Genomic DNA, 16,799 nt, shown 5'->3' on the forward strand with positions numbered 1-16,799 from the left:
ATCACTGGGGCCAAGCTTCCTGCCATCCAGGACCTCTATACCAGGCGGTGTCAGAGGAAGGCCCTAAAAATTGTCAAAGACTCCAGCCACCCTAGTCATAGACTGTTCTCTGCTACTGCACGGCAAGCTGTACCGGAGCGCCAAGTCTAGGTCCAAAACAGCTTCTACCCCCAAGCCATAAGACTCCTGAACAGCTAATCATGGCTACCCAGACTATTTGCATTGTCCCCCCCCACCCCACTCCCTCTTTTATGCTGCTGCTACTCTGTTTATTATCTATGCATAGTCACTTTAACTCTACCCACATGTACATATTACCTCAATTACCTCGACTAACCGGTGCCCCCGCACATTGACTCTGTACCGGTACCCCTTATATATAGCCTCCCTACTGTTTTTTTATTTTACTGTTTTAATTATTTATTTATTTTATTTTTTACTTATCTATTTTTTACTTAGCACTTTTTTTCTTAACTGCATTGTTGGTTAAGGGCTTGTAAGTAAGCATTTCACTGTAAGGTCTACACCTGTTGTATTTGGCCCATGTGGCAAATACATTTGATTAGATTTATACTACGGATCAGGTTTGAGGTAATAATAATAATAATATTCCATTTAGCAGACGCTTTTATCCAAAGCGACTTACAGTCATGCGTGCATACATTTTTGTGTATGGGTGGTCCCGGGGATCGAACCCACTACCTTGGCGTTACAAGCGCCGTGCTCTACCAGCTGAGCTACAGAGGACCAGCAAGGTAACTTTGGTCAACTCTTAGTTCAATTTGGGATAACCAGTAACATGAAAGTGGCTCACCTTTTAGCCAGGTAAATTTCTATGGCAACGAATCCTTCAAAACTAACCTTCTCCAGGGCAGGCTAACTCAGGGCTAACTCCATTTATCCTGAATGAAGTGTCTGAGCCACGAGTTGAGGACAAATTAAATCAGATACCCTCCCTCTTACAAATATTGTGTTATCATCTCCTTCATTTGAGGAAGATGACTGATAAAATATTTTCTTAATCAAATGTTTTTTTTGTGTAAGAAAATAGTAATGTTAAAATACCTATTATGTTACCCATTTCGTAAGGACATCATTTCCTTTCCAAACTGTGTATATAATCCATAGATGGCAGTTCAAGACTGGCAGCCATTGCTAGTATACCCATGATTAACAGTCAAATTGCCAGGGTTAGAGGTTCCAAAACCCTTCTATGGATTATATGGCTATGGCCACAATGCAACAAGCTGTTCCACAGATAGAAGGAGCGATAGGAATGGGAAAAAGGTGCTTGTGCATTGATAAGCACACCAAAGCACACCAAAGCACACCAAAGATGGCATTAACGATAAGTAATAAGATAAAGACGGCTTCTAAAAGCCTATTTCACACTATAGCCTGCTGAAATTGCAAGATAACTTTTCTTTCAGTTTGATATAGGCACAAGTTAAAATGTGACACTGACTCACCCATGAATTGATGTTTCAGCATTGTCTCAATGAAGAGTTTGGCGTTCGACTAGCCATGTGCGAATGCCTGCTAGAGTAAGCACAAGTGGGCGGGCGAGCATAATCCACCATCGTAGTACAGATGAATCCTGAATTGCTTCGTAGTATACAACTATGGGGACAGACACAACGAGAGACACACTGACACACACACTAACCACCATTCCCTTGTATCTCTCTCTGTTAGTCTAATGGATGGGATGCCAGTGAGATGTTCAACTCCACCTATGGCTTCCTCTTCATGTACACCTGAGTATTCTCCTCAGTCTGTGTCTTTTTAGAAGGTTTAGTAATGCATTATTTGCCTCAAAAGCACCCCATTTCCAACCAGAATACCCATATTAATACTGGTATACCTTACTGATAAGACCATGTACATTTTCTCTCCTTTCCATCTATCCCTCTTTTCCCCCTCAGTGTTCCTCTGGAGAGGCCTGCCTCAGATGAATGAGACAGAGGGCAACCCCCAGATACAACCACCTCGTCTCACTAAACAACAATGAAGGCAAGACTGAGGAGTACAAGTACAGTACCATGGTCTAAGACAGAGAGGCGACATGAATGAGTAGTGACGATGGCAGGTGGGTCACGAGAGGAATCGGAGACATGCACTATCACATTCAAATGTGTAACAGAGTTAAGAATGTGCCATAAGCTCATGCCACAGCCTGCCACAACAGAGGACGAAACAGAAAAAATGTCTGATAAAACTGCAGTTCCTCACAATAAAATGACAGCCCCAAGATTGTTTAAAAATAAAGAAGACTAGCTCTAGACAACATTAAAACGAATCGTTTTGAGCTGATAGGAACTCCAGGTCCAATGTTGCGGATGGAGCCATCCAATGGATATATTTTGGGTGTCTCAAACCGTTGGTACATTGTGAAGGAGGACGGTCACGTGTTTGCGAGCAGAGGATCACTGGTTCGAGCCCAGTGTGGGACAGGGACAGTGGAGGAAGATATATTGTTTTTGCCTTAGCACTACACACCTGATTCAAATCATCAACACTTGATACGTTGAATCGGCTGTTTTGCTAGGGCAAAATCTAAAATGTGCACCCCTTTGTGTCACCAGGAGCAGGATTAGGAAACACTGTTCTATCTAGACTAATCACATTCCCCACTAGGTTTGAATATTTTGCCGGTATTTTACAAATGTTCCATCCCGAGAATAAATCACTTTTCTACAAATGTTCCATTCTGAGAATAAATCACTTTTCTCCTGGGTAACCCGGTATTTCCGGCCAAAACCAAAGTGTCATTCAAAATTATTATAAAACATATACAGTGCCTTCGGAAAGTATTCAGTCCCCTTGACTTTTTCCACATTTTGTTACGTTACAGCCTTATTCTAAAATATAAATTTTTCCCTCAGCAATACCCCTAATGACAAAGCAAAAATAGGTTTTTAGACATTTTGCTAATTTATAAAAAATACAAAACTGAATATTACATTTACATAAGTATTCAGACCCTTTACTCAGTACTTTGCTGAAACACCTTTGGCAGCGATTACAGCCTTGAGTCTTCTTGGGTATGAAGCTACAAGCCTGGCACACCTGTATTTGGGGAGTTTCTCCCATTCTTCTCTGCAGATCCTCTCAAGCTCTGTCAGGTTGGATGGTGAGTGTTGCTGCACAGCTATTTTCAGGTCTCTCCAGAGATGTTCGATCAGGTTGAAGTCCGGGCACTGGCTGGGCCACTCTAGGACATTCAGAGACTTGTCCCGAAGCCACTCTAGCGTTGTCTTAGCTGTGTGATTAGGGTCATTGTCCTATTGGAGGGTGAACCTTCACCCCAGTCACAGGTCCTGAGCGCTCTGGAGCTAGTTTTCTTTAAGGATCTCTCTCTACTTTGCTCCGTTCATCTTTGCCTCGATCCTGACTAGTCTCCCAGTCCCTGCCGCTAAAAAATCATCTCCACACCATGATGCTGCCACCACCATGCTTCACCTTGGGAGGGTGACAGGTTTCCTCCAGACGTGATGCTTGGCATTCAGGCAAAATAGTTCAACCTTGGACCAGAGAATCTTGTTTCTCATGGTCTGAGAGTCTTTAGATGTTTTTTTGGCAAACTCCAAGCGGGCTGTCATGTGCCTTTTACTGAGGGCCTGATTGGTGGAGTGCTGCAGAGATGGTTGTGCTTCTGGAAGGTTATCCTATCTCCACAGAGGAACTCTAGAGTTCTGTCAGAGTGACCAGTGGGTTCTTGGTCACCTCCCTGACGAAGGCCCTTCTCCCCCGATTGCTCAGTTTGGCCGGGCGGCCAGCTCTAGGAAGAGTCTTAGTGGTTCCAAACTTCTTCCAATTATGAATGATGGAGGCCACTGTGTTGTTGGGGACCTTAAATGCAGCAAAAAAAATGTGGTACCCTTCCCCAGATCTACGGACAATTCCTTCGACCTCATGGCTTGGTTTTTGCTCTGACATGCGCTTTCAACTGTGGGACCTTATATAGACAGGTGTGTGCCTTTCCAAATCATGTCCAATCAATTGAATTTACCACAGGTGGACTCCAATCAAGTTGTAGAAACATCTCAAGGATGATCAATGCAAACAGGATGCACCTGAGCTGAATTTCGAGTCTCATAGCAAAGGGTCTGAATACTTATGTAAATAAGGTATTTCTATTTTCATTTTTAATACATTTGCAAACATTTCTAAAATTCTGTTTTCGCTTCATCATTATGGGGTGTTGTGTGTAGATTGCTGAGGATTTGTATTTATTTAATCCGTTTTATAATAAGTCTGTGAAGTAACAAAATGTAGAAAAGGTTAAGGGGTCTGAATACTTTCCGAAGGCACTGTAAATAGGCCTATGTCTGGATTTGAGCTGTGATCGAAAATTACAACCTGATGCAACCTGAGCCTGATTTAAATAAACGTTATGAGCTCTACATTAAAGACATTTAATTAGCCCAAGCCCAGAAAAGCCCAAATGATTGTGCAGTTATCCAATACATAAGTTGTATGATATATAGGCTACTGCACATTCCACATTCCACACGACAGAAAACCATAAAAGCGCATAGATGTATCTATGCTCCCTTGGGTAAACAAATTGAACAAGCTCCAGTAGGCTAATCTGTTTGAGTGTGAACTGTATTACTGTACTGTATTGTATTATGCTGTATTATATGGACTGGAAACCATGGTAATGCAGGGAGAGAACATGCGATTCTGGTGCAGCACATGCGGCCTACAAAGTTTAGGCTAGTGAGTTTGATTCCCTATACCCCACCTCGTCTCTCCCTGGCTACCGTATGTGGACATGATCCAACTCTGTGAACACATTGACTATACTTCAATGAATGTTTGTTACGTGTACATGTTTACTTTCTTTGCCAACAACAAGCATGTAGGTTAGATATGAGAGCATTGCTTGGTTTTTAAAAGTTTCAGTGATGCTACAGTTTACAAACAAAGTAATTGTGACACTATTTATGTTTTTCAGGTGATTCTCTAGAGGACTCTATTCCTCGGAATGCAATTAGTTTAATCAGGTGTGTTAGCTGGGGTATGGGAAAAAGTGTGACACCAATCAGGCCCCCGAGGGCTGGAGTGCCACGTTGAGGATGACCAGATCGAGATGGAATCAACAGACTCGACACAAGATCCAGCTTGATCTGATTCAGGGCTCTCCTGGAGAGTTACCATCTCGTAGGTTTTCTCCAACCCTAATCTAGTGTACCTGATTCTAATAACTAACGGATTGATAAGCTACAGGAGGGTAACTCTCCAGCAGATCTAAACCTCCACCTAGTCCCCACACCCTTTTATCTTGTAACCTCGCTCCCTCTACTATAGCTGTCTTTGGTAATTGGACTGAAAGGGATGTAAACACAGACAGCTTGCAGCTACCACATTTAACAATGTGATTCATTCACCATTACATCATCATTTAAAATAAAGTGAATAATATTTGTTTCATGTTCTTGTTTGTTTGTGCTAAGGAGGTCCAGTAGGTAAAACATATGAATGGTACTGACGACTGTATTACAATCATCTTGGTATGGTTGACTTGAGTGAAATATTGTGTTTTTGTATTCTAATACTTTCTGTCGCTGGTCTCATCACCTGTTGCTTGCATTTCAATAGCTACATTGTTTATGAAATACACACAGGGGTGCCTCTTGCCTTTTAGGGGTCCTTAGCAAGATTTGGTTGTGGGCCCCCCACCTACATTTTACGTTTGTCATTTAGCAGACGCTCTTATCCAGAATGACATACATGAGCAGTTAAGTGCCTTGCTCAAGGGCACATCAACATATTATTCTCCTAGCGGGCTCAACGTAGCAAAAATATGAGTTAATCTTCAGAAATAAGCAGGAGTTAATCTGCCAAAATGAAGACAAAACGCTATGCAGACATAATTATTATGATGTAGTAGAAGAACAACTTGTTGTCAGCAGCAGCTGTAAGAGAGATCCTCTGCCCCATTTTTTGGGTAGGCACAAAACTACCTTCATACTTCCATTAATTTTTTTAGTCGGTACAGGTTACCTTCAGATGAAGTCAAACCGTTCGGATGCTGCAGAGGTTTTCGGGATAAGACCAATTTTCTGAATGTTTCATGTTTGTCAGACCATTACTCTAGCTCTGCCACCTTTCACCGCAGATGCAGAAGTGCAACATTGGCGGATGTGGTGGATTGAGATGCATGCAAAACTGAGAGATTTTGATGGGGTGCCTCAATTGACTCTAGGGTGTTAACTAGGCTATTGAATCACCAAGATTTATTATACATAATTTATTATAAATAATTTATACATACCTCCTCTCAGTCAGCATTAGTCTTCTAATGGCGTCAATCGAGGGGATTAGTCCCCTCGATTGACTCCACACTGAAATACGGAAATTAAAGTAACAATTAGCTAATTGACAACGTCAGGCTGGGTCTGTAGATCTATTTGGCCTATCGCATAATAAAAAATCATATTTATTTGAAAAAGTTAGCTGGCTAGCTTGTAAAGTGGCCAATAAAATTAGCCTAGCTTTTTCAAATTCTAATAACTTTCAACTTTTGAATCGGAATGGCAGTTACTTTTTGAATTGACCAAAAGTTTCTATTTAGAACCCCTTTTTTATCTAATAGTGTATGCTTTTATTAAACACATTATTTCCTCTTGCTTATAGCTAGTTTGCAAGAGCACAGGTTTGTATGAACCTTGATGGTTGCCACTCAGACCTCGGCAACAATGTTGCAAAATATTAATTCGATCTTCCCCTTGCCATAGAAAGCTAACAGTGTCGGATGTCAGCTAGCCATTTTTCTGACCAGGGAAATCATGCAGCAGCATCATTAATATGGATATAAATGTCAATGCAAAAACAGCTGAAAAATGTTAGCTGTCATTTCAGAGTTTGATGTCATTTCAGAGTTTGATGTGACTTGGTTAGCTTTTGTTAGCTGTTGTTTTCTAAAATCCCCATTACACTCTGGTATAGGGATAGAACCCTCAAGGTTCTTTGCCTTCACTGGGTATATACGTATATATACACTACCAGTCAAAAGTTTGGACACACCCACTCATTCAAGGGTTTTTCTTTATTTTTACTATTTTTTTACATTGTAGAATAACAGTGAAGACATCAAAACTATGAAATAACACATCTGGAATCATGTAGTAACCAAAAAAGTGTTAAACAAATCAAAATATAATTTATATTTGAGATTCTTCAAATAGCCACCCTTTGCCTTGATGACTGCTTTGCACACTCTTGGCATTCTCTCAACCAGCTTCATGTGGTAGCCACCTGGAATGCATTTCAATTAACATGTGTGCCTTCTTAAAAGTTAATTTGTGGAATTTATTTCCTTCTTAATGTGTTTGAGCCAATCAAGAACAGCTCAAATAAGCAAAGAGAAACGACAAAGAGGCGAAGGTCGAGAGCCAAGCGTCCTCCGAAACACGACCCCGCCAAGCCGCACTGCTTCTTGACACACTGCTCGATTAACCCGGAAGCCTAGGACAAGGACATCCCAGCCGCCTCATGGGTCTTCCGCTCATGGCCGGCTACGAAACAGCCCGGGATCGAACCCGGATCTGTAGTGACGCCTCTAGCACTGCGATGTAGTGCCTTAGACCACTGCGCCACTCGGGAGGCCTATTTATTATAAATATAGCATATTAACCTTTTGACATGTACCAACAAATGGGTGTGATCATTCTACAGTGGTCCCTGCAGCATACGCTCAAATCGGTGTAATTATAACGTTTATTTAGAACGCCCAGTTTCGATTGACGCAACAGTCAACGTTTGAGCTGGCCACACAGTTTTTTCACAGAAATTGTTTTCACAAACACAGTCCTTACAAAGTTATGTCCTGAATGTGACCAGTTTATTTTTGGATGCAATGTTCAGACATTCACAGAAGTAGCAACAGCATAACAATCATCCAAACCGGAAAATGTAGGCTATATTAGTCCTAGCGCAAACATAGGAAAGATTGATGTAACACAAGCGGTCCTATTTAGCTAACTCTCTGACAGAAACTACAATATGAATTAGCTAATAGCATTTACTATTTACAATTCATCGCATCACGGGTGAGCTCAACATTGATATAAATCATTTAGTAAAACACTTTCTAAAAATCAAAAGCAATCCGATGATGGGTAGTTTGTTTTGCCGCGTGAACCAAAGATAATAAGAGGAGACAAGATGAGTTTGATCTGTTTGCAGTATGAATTTTGAAGGGGGTGTGTCGTCTACGATCATTCACTTCCCTTCATTCACTTCCGGAAGTTTACTTGAAAGATGAGTGTACCATTCCTTCACCTCATTTTCTTATAACATCTTTGGACAGATGTTTAACACATATGGAATCATGTAGTAACCAAAAAAGTGATAAACAAATCAAAATATACTTTATATTAGAGATTCGTCAAATAGCCCCCCTTTGCCTTGATGACAGCTTTGCACACTCTTGGCATTCTCTCAACTTGGAATGCATTTCAATTAACAGGTGTGCCTTCTTAAAAGTTAATTTGTGGAATGTATTTCCTTCTTAATGCGTTTGAGCCAATCAGTTGTGTTGTGACAAGGTAGGGGGGATATACAGAAGATGTAATTTTTTTACAAATAGGGCTAAGTCCATATTATGGCAAGAACAGCTCAAATAAGCAAAGAGAAACGACAGTCCGTCATTACTTTAAGACATGAAGGTCAGTCAATATGGATAATTTCAAGAACTTTGAACGTTTCTTCAAATGCAGTCGGAAAAACCATCAAGTGCAATGATGAAACTGGCTCTCATGAGGACCACCACCAGAATGGAAGATCCAGAGTTACCTCTGCTGCAGAGGATAAGTTCATTTGAGTTACCAGCCTCAGAAATTGCAGCCCAAATTAATGCTTCACAGAGTTCAAGTACCAGACACATCTCAACATCAACTTTTGAATTGCTGCAAAGAAACCACTACTAAAGTACACCAATAATAAGAAGAGACTTGCTTGGGTCAAGAAACACGAGCAATGGACATTAGACCAGTGTAAATTTGTCCTTTGGGTTGGAGTCCAAATTTGAGATTTTTGGTTCCAACCACGTGGCTTTGTGAGATGCGGTGTGGGTGAATGGATGATCTCTGCATGTGTATTTCCCACCTGAAAGCATGGAGGAGGAGGTGTTATGGTGTGGGGGTGCTTTGCTGGTGACACTGTCTGTGATATATTTAGAATTCAAGGCACATTTAACCAGCATGGCTACCACAGCATTCTGCAGTGATACGCCATCCCATCTGGTTTGGGCTTGGTGTGACAATCATTTGTTTTTCAACAGGACAATGACCCAACACACCTCCAGGCTGTGTAAGGGCTATTTTACCAAGAAGGAGAGTGATGGAGTTCTGCATCAGATGACCTGGCCTCCACAATCCCCCGACCTCAACCCAATTGAGATGGTTTGGGATAAGTCAGATGGCAGAGTGAAGGAAAAGCAGCCAACAAGTGCTCAGTATATGTGGGAACTCCTCCAAGACTGTTGAAAAAGCATTCTAGGTGAAGCTGGTTGAGAGAATGCCAAGAGTGTGCAAAGCTGTCATCAAGGGTGGCTATTTGAAGAATCTCAAATATAAAATATATTTTGATTTGTTTAACACTTTTTTGGTTACTACATGATTCCATGTGTTATTTTATAGTTTTGATGTCCTCATTATTATTCTACAATGTAAAAAAAAACATTGAATGAGTAGGTGTGTCCAACCCCCCCATAGACTTAAACTGTGATCACATTAATATTTGAGGCCAGGTAGCGGCAGTGAGTGATGTCCTCTCCTATGTCGAACATCTGTCAGTTAATTGCGTATGTGCGGCGTGTCAGAAGAAGCATTCTCTGCCATTCAGCCCAGGCCTGGTTTCCACATCCAGCCTCTCCAAGGACCCATCCTATTAACATTCATCTGAGTTCTGCTTTGTTAGGCCATCATGAATCATTTGAAGCTGAGAAGAATCAGGGGACTCGGAAAACTGGATGGATCCTTGGGATCAAGTTAACCACGTGACGGGGATGGGTGCAATCCCATGACTCAGTATCAGAAGGTTGTGTGTTTGATCTCAGTCATGGATACAGTTTTTTTTATAATTTTTTTATTTTTTATTTTTTTGTCATTTAGCAGACGCTCTTATCCAGAGTGACTTACATTAGCAATTATGGTCAATTGACTTGCTCAAGGGCACATCGACAGACTTTTCACCTAGTCGGCTCGGGGATTAGAACCAGCGACCTTTTGGTTACTGGCACAACGCTCTTAACCACTAAGCTACCTGCCGCCCCTATCCCAAATCTTAACCCTTACCTTAACCATTCGGAATGAGTGCCTAAACCGCGTTAGAGGGAGACTGAGTGTGTTTGTGTGTGTGTGTGTTCCTCTCTCTTGTTGTGTGTGTGCATGTCTCTGTGTGTGTAGTAGCTGCCTAGGGCCCTTGTAGTGTCATGCTCTGGAATAGGGAGGGGAGAGGGAGGGAGGCAGCAGTCCTACTCGGTAACCCTGGAGTGATTACACTTCCTTCGATCACTGAGGCTCCCGCTGTGTCCGAATACGCTGTCGCTAATTCCAGCGTTCTCCCACTGTCTGCAGATTTGGGGAGTTGACACACGCCTATGGATGCACACACACAGACACACACACGCACACTGTGAACCCCCTACCGGGCTCCTCTGTTTACGTACACCATTTATGACACACACACACAGTGGTAATTCATCAGAATCGACGGGAGCTCTGCTCCTCCGGAACACAAAGCCCAGCGTCGCCAACGCCTTGTAGTGTTGTAATGCCCGCTTGGGAACGAGATGCTAATCTCCAAGACACTGTGAGGATTAGTGATGAATAGGAGGAAGGGAGTGTTTCTATGAAGACACCACAATAACATGACAGGTTATGCTCATACGCTAAAGACGCCCACAAGTTGGTCCCCATGCCCACACAGCAAATTTGTGGGTGTAAACGTCTCGGTGTTGAGGTAAAAAGTGTTGTGAGCGTTATATCTGAGTGGTGATTCTAGTGGGGTTAACGCCAGTGGGATTGACATTGACGCCACTTGCGGTGAATAAATGAATTGTTATTTGAATCACGGTGGAATCAACACCACATGGCGTTATTGTTACTCGACTGCAATGAGTTAATTTCCGTTAATTCTCTGAGTGAAAAACACATGGAAGGGGCCTTAATATCATATTTCCCAGCATGCTTTGTTGCAGGTTGCTTTTTAGAATAGTTTGTTTTAATATCTTTGTTTCTGTATGCATTGATTGATAAAATTATCTTATACTACACAAAGATAGATATATACATTTCTCTAAACTAATCAAATCTGTAAATGGCTGAACTTAATTAACCCGTTATTGAGATTGTTGTTCCAGTTAAGGTAGTTTAGGTAGTCTCATTTATCATTCTTCCCTACCTTGGCATTCTAACTGCAGATTGCAGGTTAATAAAAGTTCCATTTGTTGGATATCCTAACTCTGGCTGAATTCCAATATATAACACTTCGCAAGTCAGCATAATGTGACTTGCTGATGTGGCCTGCAAACCAGGAGTTTCAGACTATTGTGTTAGGGTAAGACTATAGGCTGTCCGGGTATGGTATTGTCAAGAAAAGTAATGTGTTGTCATAAATAAATAAAAAATGTTATGATAAAATATTCACTTAGGCACTCACTTGGTGAAGTTAGTGCCTAAGACTGAAAGCCATCGTATGCAACAATCATGTCTCTGTTACTAGTTATGGGTGGTACTGGTACTGAAAAGGCTTTACAACCTACAGTGTTAAAACAACACTCAACATGTAGTTACTGTAACACCACAGGTTTTAATTTCCTAACACTGAGAAAGTGTAATAGCATCAGCTCTAATTAAGTTTTAATTTACTGTAAGTCAGAATTTGCAACACCCACGGTGTTAGGGACCCAACACTCTTGGGTGTTAGTTTAACACTATTTGAGATGGTCACATCATTTCTAAGAAAGTGATCAATTTAACACTGGGTGTTAAAATTATGATCGCAAATTTGCTGTGCACCATAGCATGCAAAAAAAATAGACATTGAAAAATACTGCCATACCAAGCAAAAAGGCAGTAACTGCTCATAGCGTGGAACTGAGAATAATGGCTTTTATTTACCTTGGTTTCACAGTAACCTTATGCAGTTACTGCTAACATGACCCCCATTTTCTCCAAAACACAATACAATAGAGGCAGGATACTTGTCCACATGATTAAGCATGTATTTAATGTAGCAAAAATTACATTAACTCATTTTCGACCAAATGAGCAGTTACTGCCTTTTTGCTTGGAAGGGCAGAACACCTTTGAATTAAGATCAAATAAGATAAGATGAATACTTTATTGATCCCCAAAGGGGAAATTTGTCAACATACATTAATTCACTTAATAAGCCAATCTGATGCAATGTTTTTATTTCTTTCGTTCTACATTTTCTGATCATCTGTCCTTTTTGTCTGCAAGCTCTCTGTTCCGGGACAAAATCGCCATGGCCATAGCATGCTATATAATAGGTAGCATGAACAATGCATAGTCTTTGAATTAATTAACTTCATAACAAATTCATTCACTCTATGATGTTTCATTTATACTGAACAAAAATATATAAACGCAACATGCAACAATTTCAAAGATTTTACTGAGTTACAGTTCATATAAGGAAATCAGTCAATTGAATTAAATTCATTAGGCCCTAATTTATGGATTTCACATGACTGGGCAGGGGCGCAGTCATGGGTTGGCCTGGGAGGGCATAGGCCCACCCACTTGTGAGCCAGGCCCAACCACTGGGGAGCCAGGCCCAGCCAATCAGAATGAGTTTTTCCCCACAAAAGGGCTTTACTACAGACAGAAATACACCTCAGTCTCATCAGCTGTCCTGGTGGCTGGTCTCGGACGATCCTGCAGGTGAAGAAGCAGGATGTGGAGGTCCTGGGCTGGCGTGGTTACACGTGGTCTGCGGTTGTGAGGCCGGTTGGACGTACTGCCAAATTCTCTAAAACAACGTTGGAGGTGGTTTATGGTAGAAAACTGAACATTCAATTCTCTAGCAACAGCTCTGGTGGACATTCCTGCAGTCATCATGCCAATTGCATGCTTCCTAAAAACTTCAGACTTCTATGACATTGTGTTGTGTGACAAAACTGCACATTTTAGAGTGGCCTTTTATTGTCCCCAGCACAAGGTGCACCTGTGTGATGATCATGCTGTTTAATCAGCTTCTTGATATGCCACACCTGTCAGATGGATGGATTATCTTGGCAAAGGAAAAATGCTCATGAACACCGATGTAAGCAAATTTGTGCACAACATTTGAGAGAAATAAGCTTTTTGTGCATATGGAACATTTCTGGGATATTGTCACGATCGTCTAATGAGGGAGACCAAGGCGCAGCGTTGCGAGTGAACATATTCTATTTATTAAATGCTCACACGAACAAAACAATAAACAACGAATGTGTGACGTCTATGGTACAACACGAACACACACGAACAAAATCCCACAACCCGAAAGAAAAACAGACAGATTAAATATGGCTCCCAATCAGAGACAACCAGCCGACAGCTGACACTCGTTGCCTCTGATTGGGAGTCACACCGGCAAACATAGAAAATAGACAACCTAGAACACCCACCAAAGAAACAGAAAACATAGAATGAACACACCCTGGCTCAACATAATGAGTCCCCGAGCCAGGGTGTGACAGATATTTTATTTCAGCTCATGAAACATGGGACCAACACTTTACATGTTGCGTTTATATTTCTGTTCAGTATATATCGTTTTTGATCATTTTATTTTCTGTCCCCAACAGGGTCTCCATACCGGGACAAGATCACCATAGCGATCCTGCAACTGCAGGAAGAAGGGAAGCTGCACATGATGAAGGAGAAGTGGTGGAGGGGGAACGGCTGTCCGGAGGATGAGAAGAATAAGGAGGCTAGCGCTCTGGGGGTGCAGAACATCGGGGGTATCTTCATCGTGCTGGCCGCAGGGCTGGTGCTGTCTGTGTTCGTGGCTGTTGGGGAGGTCCTGTACAAGTCTAAACAGAACGCAGCGCTAGAGAAGGTGAGGTTTATATAGCATTAAAGAGACTTCGTCAAATATTTATAAAGTCTGCTGAAACACTATGTAGATCAGGGCTCTCCAACCCTGTTCCTGGAGTGCTACCGTCCTGTAGGTTTTTGCTCCAACCCTAATCTAGTACCTGATTCTGATAATTAGCTGGTTAATAAGATGAATCAGGATATTTACAAATGGGGTGGGAGCTCTCCAGTTGGAGAGCCCTGATGTAGATGCTTCCCAAACCATGTATAAGTGTTGGGAAGGCTACGCTGAAAACATAGTTTATGAAGCTACCAATTACTTCACACTGGAAGAAGTTAAGCTACACTAAAGCTACTCTTATCTAAATCTGAAATGTAATAGATCACAAATTGAAATAACAGATCAGTCTGGTTCTGGAGTCAGATGTTAACAGAATGTGTAATTTAGCCTATAAAACACAATAACTATGTTTCAATTCAGAATTGGGAAGGTCCGATGCCTACTTCACCTATATTTTCTGTTATTTTTGCAAAAAAAAGTAGTGTGTAGTTCCAGTAGTTAGCCACACCTCTACATGGCAAAAAAACACTGAAAACACTACCAATATTTGAATTTTGTGTAAGGCCAGGCACCACATGCTAACATTTTTGCATCTACCTATCAATTTTGAGATTTGTTGGTATTTTGATCCGTTAATATTAGTTTTTTCAAAAGGTACACATAGAAATGTAAAAAATATATATGAAAATGTAATTTCCTTTAGTTTATCATACTACCTTCAATGTATTTTAATGTATTTTAACCACTTTAAAATGGGCATACATCAATATTTTCAAAGTTCACTACATTAAATGACACATAATTTAAAAGTTGTTACAGACTATATTTAGTAACTTACTTTGAAGAAATTGTGATTTGGTTTAAATAGGTGTTTGGCATTAGGTAGTCTAAATTCAGTGTACTTGTCTTTAACTGCAATTTCTTGGAAGTCAGACTCTTCCCACACGCCAACTCATTTTTCTCAGCTTCAGAAGCATCTGCATTCACCAAATGTTGTGTGGTTATCCTTAGAATATTCTCCAGACTTGCCCAGAGGGAATTGTTGATATGTTGTAAATTCTTTATAAAGATTTAAAAAATAATACAGAAAAAAGTATTTATACACAATCTGCTCTGGACAAGTCCGGTCCTGGAGTGTCTTAACAAAATCAAACCAAAATATTTAGGTTGACTTCATCCAGTATCCAGAAAAATTGATTTGCATGATATTTATTGAGATATCGCCTAATTTGCATATTACATATTTCAGAATTTGTTTTATACAAAAAAGTATTATATTTCCTTCTACATTCAACTGGTAAAAGTTGATTGTGATATGATTCATGGGGGGAAAATTACCCTATGAGGGTGTGGTGCCTGGCCTTAACTACTACCAAGCTACTGCAAGCTACTACATGTGGTTTACTATTCCCCAACACTGAAGCTAAATGCTACTAGGCTACATAAAGGCTGATATAAAAGGTCCTTTCAGCTGCTTCATAACCGTTTATATGGCATTGGCTTGTGAATGATTTCTGGACCATAGGTCTTTATGCACTGTGATTCTTTCATCATCAATCAAGAACTGAGATGAGAAGATAGATTGGTTAAAATGCTATAAGCATGTGCAAATGTAAAACATTCTGTCCTCTACGCCACCAAGTTGGTTGTAATGTGTAACCTGTGACAGTAACCTGTGACAGCACATTATTATATTGTGAGCACTCTCACTCACTCTCTGCTTTCTCGCTCTCCTGCCCTCTACAACCCTCTCCCCCTCCCACTATCGCCTCTATCCTTCGCCCCCTCTCCTCGCCACCTTCCCTTCTCCGCTATTCACCCCCCTCTCCCCCGTCCGCTCACTACCTATTCTTCTCTCCTCTGCCTCTCCTTCTCTTCCTCCTCTCTCTCCCTCTCTCACAATCACCCTCTACCAGGGTAGTCCCAATGGTTCAGTGGGTTAGAGCATGGCACTGACAACGCTAGCATTGTTCCTGCATGGACCACATACTGTATACTGACCATATCTGTCAGTTAATTTGTCAGTTCTGTCTGTATTTTACCCTCAACCTCCCTCTCCCCTCCTTCCCCCTCTTCAGCGCTCTTTCTGCAGTGCCATGCTGGAAGAGCTGCGTGGCTCCCTGAAGTGCCAGCGGCGCCTCAAGCAGAAACCGCAGCCGCCGGTCATCGTCAAGACCGAGGAGGTCATCAACATGCACACATTCAACGACAGGAGACTGCCAGGCAAGGAGACGATGGCATGATGGGGGTCAAAGGTCAAAAATACCCCTGAAAAGGTCAAAACACAGCCAGAAGATCTGGAGGGGTTGAATGAACGTTAATGTAATGTTAACATAACCTGAAACTATATTGCATTGGTCCCCTGCTTTGGTAGTATGGTAGAGATGTTTCCTGTGGAAATGTAGATGTGTCAACATGACTGGAGATGATGTGTCACCTCACGGTGGCCAACACTTTTCGAGAGGGACTTTTGCAGAGGACAAGTTGAAGGATTGTGAGAATGATGGATCTTTGAGATGGATCTCGATAGGGACTCGAAGAGGAGAACTCAAAATGCATGTCTGTTGAGGCTGCCTTTGTGTTCAAGCTTCACAGTCAGTGACTTTGCACACATGCACACACACCTGTTCAGAGCATCATACCGTATCTTGAGACCATAACACCCCAATAAATTA

General features: G+C 41.4%; 1 protein-coding gene across 2 annotated transcripts in view; it reads left to right on the forward strand.

Moving 5' to 3' along the window:
• The window catches only part of LOC311106845 (glutamate receptor ionotropic, kainate 2-like), a gene marked incomplete at both ends in the record, with an annotated part of 181,172 nt that extends 164,805 nt beyond the window's left edge, over nucleotides 1-16,367 (forward strand). For both annotated transcript variants that reach the window (XM_084149215.1, XM_084149216.1), the window contains 2 exons: nucleotides 13,832-14,085; nucleotides 16,203-16,367. In XM_084149215.1, coding sequence (XP_084005341.1) covers nucleotides 13,832-14,085; nucleotides 16,203-16,367 — 419 coding nt within the window. The remainder of the gene's footprint in view (nucleotides 1-13,831; nucleotides 14,086-16,202) is intronic.
• Nucleotides 16,368-16,799: the final 432 nt, after the last annotated feature.

Source organism: Coregonus lavaretus, assembly GCF_964263955.1.
Source record: "Coregonus lavaretus genome assembly, chromosome: 31".
Lineage (NCBI taxonomy): Eukaryota > Metazoa > Chordata > Actinopteri > Salmoniformes > Salmonidae > Coregonus > Coregonus lavaretus.